The sequence below is a fragment of the Cariama cristata genome, unplaced genomic scaffold (assembly GCF_000690535.1).
Source record: "Cariama cristata isolate BGI_N322 unplaced genomic scaffold, ASM69053v1 scaffold29719, whole genome shotgun sequence".
Classification (NCBI taxonomy): Eukaryota; Metazoa; Chordata; class Aves; order Cariamiformes; family Cariamidae; genus Cariama; species Cariama cristata.
In genome coordinates this window covers 1-9,323 of record NW_009636784.1, presented here as the reverse complement: position 1 = coordinate 9,323, position 9,323 = coordinate 1, and the positions used below count along the sequence as shown (strand labels likewise).

At 41.1% G+C, this 9,323-nt stretch overlaps 2 protein-coding genes across 3 annotated transcripts in view; one reads left to right on the top strand and one right to left on the bottom strand.

The window, feature by feature from the left end:
- Positions 1-1,125, top strand: part of TSG101 (tumor susceptibility 101) — a 17,774-nt gene extending 16,649 nt beyond the window's left edge. Inside the window, exon 9 of the mRNA XM_009708057.1 lies at positions 794-1,125. Coding sequence (XP_009706359.1) covers positions 794-883 — 90 coding nt within the window. The 3' untranslated portion in view covers positions 884-1,125. The remainder of the gene's footprint in view (positions 1-793) is intronic.
- A 1,673-nt stretch (positions 1,126-2,798) lies between these two features.
- On the bottom strand, positions 2,799-7,911 carry LOC104167722 (L-lactate dehydrogenase A chain). 2 transcript variants are annotated; one of them, XM_009708055.1, is made up of 7 exons: positions 7,780-7,911; positions 6,878-6,995; positions 5,952-6,125; positions 5,329-5,502; positions 4,368-4,485; positions 3,806-3,929; positions 2,799-3,620 (listed from the first exon to the last, which is right to left on the bottom strand). In XM_009708055.1, the coding sequence occupies exons 1-7, from the start codon at positions 7,903-7,905 to the stop codon at positions 3,456-3,458; spliced, it is 999 nt and encodes a 332-aa protein (XP_009706357.1). In that variant the 5' UTR covers positions 7,906-7,911; the 3' UTR covers positions 2,799-3,455. The 2 variants fall into 2 exon arrangements, with proteins under 2 accessions (XP_009706357.1, XP_009706358.1); XM_009708056.1 differs by lacking the exon at positions 5,952-6,125 and having other exon boundaries at positions 7,780-7,909.
- Between the last annotated feature and the right edge of the window lie 1,412 nt (positions 7,912-9,323).

Below are 9,323 nucleotides of genomic sequence, written 5' to 3'. Positions count from 1 at the left end.
GTAGGGAAAAAAAAAAACAACAGCTAGTTTTGCTTCTCTAGCAGAGACCTTCTTGGACAATTTGTTCCCTTTCTTTGCTGTCCTTAATGCTGAAAGTTTTCATAATGTCTGATCTAATAACCTTCCTTTATTTTGAACTTATGTGCATGGTGATGGCACTTGTAAGAAAAACAGATCTGTTGTTGTTACTTTGAAAAGATTACACATTACATTACACAAAATGTGTATGTCGGAGTAATTAATGTTGCCATTGGATCTGGAAAGATTAGTGTGCCAAAGTGTTAATAGTCTGTACTGAGGCCACTGGGTTACAAGAGTTACCAGTCCTTCCTTTTTCTAGCAGTTGAGTTTCCCTCCAAGTTACCACTTAAGCTTTGCTTTTAACAGCCAGTGTACAGTGCACTATGTAGAGACATATTATTTCCTTCTTATGTAGCTTACTAATTCTGTTTATCTGTTAAAAGAACTGTTCTCTGCCCCATAGGAAGTGCATTAGTCTGACTTCACCTTAGAGTACATATTACTACTTTTCTCACTGATAAGAATATGTGCAGAGTTAATAATTAAAATCACAAAAAATATACTATAGTGATTGCATTTGGTAGTTGTCTGCAAGTCATTTTAAGTCAAGAAAATGCCGTGTAGTAGACTAAAGCATTTAGTGTTTCCAAAAAACTAACATCCTGTTTGGGTCATGGAATGTGTCATGCTTTGAAAATGTATATTGCAATATAATTAAGATTATATCAAAACTTTCCCAATAGCCAGCTGTTCGTATTCTTTCTTTCTGCAGCATGTACGTCTTCTGTCTCGCAAGCAGTTCCAGCTGAGAGCATTAATGCAGAAAGCAAGGAAGACTGCTGGACTCAGTGATCTCTACTAAATTCTCAGACTTTAACTGGGAAGTTAGATTTCCTTATGAAGCAGCCATTCTCTTGATATTTCTCTTAATCAGTAGGTGCCCAGAATAAGTTATTACATCATTCAAGTGTAAGATATTTTGAATCAATAATATATTTTCTTTTTGGTAAAGACTAGCTTTTATTAATGCACTTTCTATCTCCTGTAATCTTTGTGCTGGTGGACTTACGCTGAATAAAACTTGTTGCATATTTTCTTCCTCTACAGAACTGTGTACGATGTGCTTCCTTTACAAACAGGGCCTGGCTTATGCAGTATCAGATTAACAATACTTTCACTTTACTTCAGAGATTTGGAAGACAGTGCAGTGTCCCGAACTGGAAAAATTCACATTTCAGTGTAACTAACCTTTGTTATGACCCATGAAAGCTGAAAACTCAAAATTTCAAGGCCCTGCTGTTTGACCTAGCTGTTGACATCCAAGGATTGTTTTGCCAAAGTGAGCTTAATAACAGTTGTATTGTACCTGCCTATTCTACCATCAGATCATGGTCATAGTGGAGTGTATCTTACGGTGCCTTAAGCAGCCTTGATGTATATTGCATTTTTCCACTGGCTGCTACGTTTGGTGTTGCACTACCTGCCAGGCAGAAAACACTACATACCAGAATGCCACAGGAAGCATGGGTTCTGACTGTGTTAGCTGGGACAGAGCTCGTAGTGACAAGCCTGGTGGTTAAACACTGCACTCTCTGCAAAAGAGGATATATTGTACAGAGCATCTCCCAACTTGGAGTGCTGTAGGGATTCATGGTGCTGCTCTTGTTGCCTCTCAGCAGCATGCTGCTGTTCTCCTCCATTTGCTTTTGTAGGCTGCCTCAGCAATGTTGGCTTGAAAACCAAAGTTTCTTGGTCTCAGTGCAGTGATCAGCGTGACTCAAAACTGAGCATTTGTCATGAGGCTTTTCATGTTACCATTGGATCTGAAGAGGTTAGAGTTCATATTAAAAAGCTGGGTGAGACTTCATGTAGTAAAAATTGTAAATCCTGTGGATCTTCTGAAAGCTTTGCAAATGGCTTCATACCATCTTCCTGTCATCTACGTCAAACATGACTATTTGTAGTCACTACTGCTCTCTGCTCTTTCCAGGTGCTGTTTTGGTCATGTGGATAAAAGTGAAAGTGGTACAGTAGCTACAGCTTTTCCTTTGTTATCAAAATTGCTTCATGAGCACTTTCAGCTTATTCTAAAATACTTTGTTCTGAGACATACCACCAGCTGCAGTCCATATTAAAAATCTACCCTGGACTTAATCAGGTGATCTATTTCCATTCTTAAGCTACATGCAGTGCCCCTAATGTTAGAAAAAGCTAAGAATAAGGTCTTTCCCTCTTCATTGTAATGAGGTATGTTGTTTTAAAATATTAATGACGGAGGTGGTGATTAATTCTTCCTTATCTAACTTACTGTGGGCTTTGAGGAGTAACTTTGGTTATTGTTTCTATGTATGGCTGCTATTCCAGAGATGCTTTTTTGTGCTTGGCAGCAAGTTGAATTTTTATGGATGTCAAGTACTCTATATGGAGAGATGCCTTTTTGTGTGTACAGGTAAGGAAGATGCTTCCTTGTATTGTTTTTCTACTCCCCTAACATCATGTCAATAGATACCGTTTCTTTGCATTAAGATGGGAATCAAGTTTAAGTTCCAAGTACTTAAGTACTTCTGTTACTCTTTTCATACCTGCTTTGAGACTGTTAGAAAGTTCACTACATAAATAGCTGGAGCCTACAACACAGTAGCTGCACACGTAACATTACACAAGTGAGGTTCAAGTTATGTGCTACTGGAGAAATAAAATTGTTTGATTTAAATGGGTGCAAGTGGAACTGCATTTTAGAGACAAGGCCCTATAAAGACAAACAAGGAGACAGAAAGAACAGTTTGTGGTTTATTTGGTGTTGGAGCTGGTACTACAGTTGCACAGTCACTGTCTTGTTGCATACAGAAACCTTAACGTTTTTTAAACGTGCTCAGGAGACAGACTTACAACTAGGCTGATATAGTACACAAAAATAAGGTTCTCTAAAAAAAAAAGTATACACAAAATTTCCAAAGCAGTGTTAGGAAAATACATTTGGACCTACCAACAGTGAAATATTTAAGCTATTCAGCTGGCAGAGAAGGTTGGTCAATTGGCTTGACAATCCTTTAACTGCAAGAAAATAGTCTTTGGTTTCACATTGTGTAATAATTAGTTACTTACTGTTCTGAACCAACATTAAACAAGATGAGGAAAAGGCAAAGGGTTTTCTAGGCAGTGCTGCTTCGAATGCTGGATTTCTGTCATACCACTTCACGGTACAAGACTGACTAGGTTATCTAACTGTGGCTAAGAACATGGGTGTCTGAACAGGGAAAACCCTAGAATAGTTTCCTAATGCCATCTTCAGGAAACTTATTTGTTCAGATTTGAGCTTTTTGTGTGTTCTAGTTGAGATCCATATGCTGAAAGTTTTGACCTACTTGGAAAGTGCAATGTAAGACAAACCACTAAACCCATTAAACTGCAAAGAGTGAACTTCTTGGGCAGATTTAAAACTGTAGTTCCTTCTGGATTCCCCAGAGTGTGTCTGCACTCTTCCTTAATTTGTCCTCTTCCTCAGGTTTTAGGATCATCTTCACTACATCAGTGATGCCACTACTGCCCAGTACACAAGGAACACTTAGGAAGACATCTTCTTTTACTCCATGCATGCCCTGAAAAGTAGGTAAGGATAGTTAGGCTAGAATTTGTGTATGTCTGTGTATTTTTACAGAATATCCTACCAGGAAAACTCAACTAATTTAGTTGAAATTAAACTAGAAAATGATCGCTGTTCTTCAGAATTCCCAAGATTTTTAATTCTCAGTAAGACAAAAGTTAGCAAAAAGAGGCTGCTCACCTTAACAATTGTAGAGATCGGGTGCACTCTTCTCAAATTCTTCATAATAGTTTCAGCTAGATCTGCCACAGAAAGGCCAATAGCCCATGACGTGTACCCCTTCAGTTTGATGACCTCGTAGGCACTGCAGAGACAAAGCTACTCATTAAAAAACAAGTACCATCAATTGAAATATTTTAAGTTTGTAAGAAGGGCTTTTGGAGGTGCCTTATTTAATTCAGATACATCAGAAGCTTGCCTGATTTGCTGACAGGACTGAAATGAATTCAGCAGCGAAGAATTCTATTTGCATTTTACACCACTCTCCACAGTTATACTGGAAACTTGGAAAGTTAAAGCACTTCCCTAATTTAAAGTTCACTAACCATGAAAAATTAACTCTGCCAAATCTACGTTACTCCTTAAAATATTATTTCAAGTTCTATTATGTCTGCATCTTGACATTTGTTTTGGGCTACTATGGTATTTATGAAACCAGATATCAATACTGCAGTTCAGAGATGCTATAGCTCTTCATCATTTGTTCTCATGTTGAAAAAGAAAAAAATAAATCAGTATTTACCTGTCCACTACCTGCTTATGGATCTCCTTCCAGTGTTCCTTGTCTGCATCAGTTCCCAAATCTGGATGAAGAGCCTTCAGGGAGACGCCAGCAACATTCACTCCACTCCAGACAGGTACTGAGAGTTGCACATAGATTAATTATCTCCCAAGAAAACTTAATTTTATCCTCCTCAAATTAACAGTTAACATAAGATCTAGTTGGATTAATCTGCAATACACAAGTCATATCTAAATCATAGTGACATTAAATATAGTATGACCTATGAGGCCAATCTAAATTGTGGGCTGAGAACATAGGAGCATATAGACATCTGTCTTTATACATGATGCCACAAGTTTTGACTATACCTTTATTAAAGCAAAACACCTAGGCAACATGAACTAAAATGACAGTAACTCTCTATTTTTCAAAGGTTTCTCAAAATAAGAATTGATTCCAAATGAGTTCTCCTGAACATCAGGAAGCACAGCGGTACTCTGGTGCTGCTAGAGAAAGTAGAGGTTAAGTAAGGAGAAAGTTGTTCTTTCTCCTGTCCTCTAGACTTGCCTCTGCACTTCAATACCTATATATAGTTCTTGAAGTAATCGAGAGATGCCAGTAAAGACAACCAACTACCAGTAGGTCTAGGGCAGATCTTTGGGAATCCCTTGCAGAGACCTTTACCCTCTTGCTTCTTCAGTTTGTTTTTTTGGAGAGTTATGAGAACAACTTAGCCTAGAAATTTTTAGCCTCCTCAGGTTACAGTAATGACCTTTTCCAAGCAGAGTAACTTAGGTCAAATATAGATCATCTAGGGTTACTCTAAGCAGCAGCAGACTTAAAGCAAGACTTGCATTCTTAAGGTGCTACAATGCGAATGTTTTTGGGCAATGTTTTGCTGTAGCTTTTGGAGATGTTTCTTGCAAACAAAAAATCAGAAATAAGTTCCGTGTAACAGCCAGCCAGATTTCACCCTTACCACTGGAATCTCCATGCTCTCCAACAATCCACCCATGGCAGCTCAGAGGATGGATGCCCAGTCTTTCTCCCATGAGGTGGCGGAAACGGGCAGAGTCCAGATTGCAGCCACTACCAATAACACGGTGTTTAGGAAAGCCACTGATCTTCCAGGCCACATAGGTCAAAATATCCACTGTAAGTAGAACAAGGAGGATAACAAGTGCCACTCATGAGCAGTTTGATAACTAGGATGGTATCTTCTGTTCATCTGTTAAGGATTTTATCTGCATGCTAGTTATGTGGAATAAAGCATAAATGCCCATCGCCAGGCCCTGCAGTGGGTTAACATAATGACTGCTTTAAAGGCAGACTCGAGAGGCTGTTTATGCTATGCATGCAATTATCAGGGCCACTTGCTGTGTCCTATGCTAAAGATCACTTAAAAGGCAACTGAAGACCCAAGTTGGAGGGAACTTTGTTTATTTCTCAGACCTTGCTGAGTGTGGAGAGGGAAGATGACACTTCTTGCTATGTGATTATGTGGCATAAGTATTTTCTAAAAGCCTATGCTTGGTCATATTAGTATACTAATGCCACCTTACTGAAGGGAACACTATTCTCTTAAGGTAAGGCAAGACAAACCTGGGTTTGAGACAATAAGCAGCTTGCAGTCAGGACTGTATTTAACAACATTGGGAATGATGAATTTGAAGATATTCACATTGCGCTGGACCAAGTTAAGGCGGCTCTCTCCCTCTTGCTGACGGGCACCAGCAGTAACAATGACCAGCTTGGAGTGTGCAGTCACACTGTAATCTGCAGACAAAAGGCTGTGTAAACATGACGTCTTTCTGTGCATGGTTTGAAACAGGAGTTCTCAGTTCCTTTTAGTATTGATACCTAAAATTCTCAAGTTTGAGAGTGCAGAAATTCTGCTAGTAATTGTTACCCTAGACTTTGCTTCTATAGAAAGTTAAATTTTCTTTTAAAACTGTGGCTCATTACCACAAGTGGCAACCTTAAGGGCATGTCAAAATCTTAACATGCAGAATGTGGGCAGTGGCATTCCATACTTCTCAGGCACAGATGGGTATAGGGGTAGCTGTCAGGATAGCATCCAGTGCAAGTGCTGTGTAGAAGAGGAAGAAGGCTCTGCCCTCATAACCTGTTGACACTGTAGCTGCACGTTAAAGTATGAATGGCTGGCATTTGCCCTAGTCAGGTTGCCACTAAACTTAATGCTCTCAGACATTTATAGCCAAGCAGTAAGGCAATCAGGGGCTAACTGGCTGTGAAATAAAATTCTCAGAGGTAGAGAAGTACTTAAGAAATTCATCTTTCTGTACTGAGTGGTGAACTCTGGAAGAGGATTCCTAGTTGGACTGGCCTTAGCAAGATAGATGAAACAATGTCAGCTGAGTAGTATTTCTGTAGGAACAGAAATTAAGTGAACTTTCCTCCCAACAATTAGGATGACAGGCCAAGTGCTAGACTTGGATGCCCAGTCTGAGATCTGAAGTGGCTATCTCCATTTGGAAATAATGAGCACATTAGAGCCAACTACTTGCCTTTGCCAGAGACAATCTTTGGTGTTCTAAGGAAGAGGCTGCCATGCTGGAGATCCAGCATCTCTCCTCTGAGCTTGTCCTCCACAACATCAACAAGGGCAAGTTCATCAGCTAACTCCTACAAGAAACCAAGATTAAACAGTAAGTTTATTGCCTCTTGGAGCAAAGTACCCAACTTGTAAACTGTGAAGTTACAATTATTTTTAAAGCAGTGATCTATTTAAGCAATTTTGCTCATTTGTAACAGTGTACTTGTTCCCAGAGTACTTTAATTAGTCTCCTGGGATATCCACTTTGTTGAGTTACTTTCATACTTTTCATATCCACATTCTATGTGAAATAAGTTGTACAACTTAGCAGGACAATGATGAGGAATAATTTAATAGCTGTTCATAAACAGCCTATTTTACAGTTAAGAAAAGCAAGCCCGGTGTTAACCACAGCATTTTCAACATAATAATGCAATGCAGAGGACAAGTCATTCTAAGTGTCTAGAACAGTTTTTTCCTGTCCACACTGCAAAGAACTATTCCATTGCACACTCTGCTTCAGGCAAAATGACTCCTCAGTTCTTAATCTTTTTGTGTGTTTAGAGGACCCCTGCTTAGAAGGGAGTCTGGAAAGTCATTCAAAGGTAAATGCAGCTCTTAAGTCAAAATGATACATAAAGCACGGTCTGTCTGATACTGGGGTAAACTTGGCTTGCAAGAGCTACAGCTATTTGTTCTCTCTCAATAGCTTGAAGATTGCTGCTTCACTTCAGCCCCAAACAAAGGAATGTACAACCAAAGTTCATCTTGTGTGCTAGCCCAATTAGTCTAATAAGAGAAATTACTTTTTGCCCCTCTTTTAGGCCTCAGGTAGTCACAACTGTGCCGCTTCATCCCAAGCTTGACACTTACCTTCATCAGGATGCTGATAGCACAGGCCATTCCGACTGCACCCACACCAACCACACTGATCTTATTGTGGGCATGACTGTGCTCCTGTTTGTGGACATTGTGGATGAGCTGATCCTTGAGAGACATGGTGCACTGCTGAAAGGAAAGCAACCGATTACTTCTCCAAGCTTTGGAGCTTTTACTGACACCAGAATATTTGTATCAAGCAAGACAGACTTCATTCCAGGTTGATAAGAAAATGGATATAAATCACATGCCTAAAACATCTGGCACTACTGCCTGTATGCAGCAAAATGACTGAAAAACTGAATTATTGATGACAATGGACTGTTTAAGCTCGCTACAGCTTTCCCTCAAATACAGCCTGAGAACCATTGATTATAGAGCTGGGTGGCACTCCAGCAGCATTAGTAGAATGTTCTAAATGACCATCCATACTACATTTAGGCGCAGGAAGCCATTTTAGTACTTCTAAGCACAACATGGTTGGGCAGTCTCCATTCTACTGCCCTGAAAAACTGGTACTCTGTGCCCTGAAGCCTTTCCAGAGCTGCAGCTCTACAACACTTACGCAAGCCCTTCTTAAGCACAGTGTGATCCTCAAAGTCAACTTTATGAATTTGTTCTAAACAGAAACTGCATAGTTTTGAATTATGATGTCTACAGCCTAGTGTTACCATCTCTCCCCCCCTCAGTTTTTTTTAGCTACCAGCTGCACAGCAGCCCAGTTATACGGGTTCTAACCTGACAGCCATAGGCATGCTGAAATGGCACAACGATGATGGAATATTGTGATTTCCCTCCAGGCTCCCCGCAGAAGCCAACACCATACTTTCCCAGAAGCAGCACAGCTTCTGCCTCCCCTGAAGAGCCGGAGGCAGGGGCAGCCTCGCAGATGGATGCGAGTACAGACACAACGTGATTCTAAAGTTAGTGCTGAACAGGCAGCAACTCGTTCAGAGCAGGAAAGGCCAGGCAGCTTTGGCAGAGCAGGTAAGGGCTGCGAGTTTGGGGCCAGGAAGCCAGCTGTGCCCGTATTTAGGAAAAGTCAACCAAGATTTATCAGTCTGCATTTGCAGAAGTCTCCTGAAGCATGGCCCAGTATAGTGTACATACTCTCCATGTGCCAAGTTCTCCCTTTGCACTATAAGCACTTTAATGTGTGGGGCTGGTGAGGAGCACCCACTCAAGCATGTCTCAGTTACACTTAATATTCAAAATTTGGGGTTTTTAGAGTGCTATTCCCCTGAAAGAAGCAGGTAAAAAGAGAGCCAGTAGTCGGCATTTCACACACAGCCCTTTGCAGGGTCACTCCCAGCACCCTCCCCAAGAGGCAGCTCCCGGGGGCCACACGCACTTTCACCGCCGATTAGGGGAAGCAAATTAATTCACGCAGGCTAAAGCAGAGGGGGCGCGGGGGGGAATGGCGAGGCACTGGGGCGGGTGAGGAAATCCTGGTTGCACAAGGCCGCCGAGCAGGGCGTGGTGCCGCTCCACACCGCGCCCAACGCGGCGCCGGGCTGGAACCCGGGGCTACGGCCGGG

Excerpts from the sequence above, each read along its gene's own strand:
- LOC104167722 (XM_009708055.1), bottom strand. The coding sequence starts at position 7,905 with ATGTCTCTCAAGGATCAGCTCATCCACAATGTCCACAAACAGGAGCAC. Across the intron at positions 5,503-5,951 it reads GCTTATTGTCTCAAACCCAG|TGGATATTTTGACCTATGTG; the intron begins GTTTGTCTTGCC and ends TTCTACTTACAG. Across the intron at positions 3,930-4,367 it reads CATAAGCAGGTAGTGGACAG|TGCCTACGAGGTCATCAAAC; the intron begins GTAAATACTGAT and ends TTGTCTCTGCAG.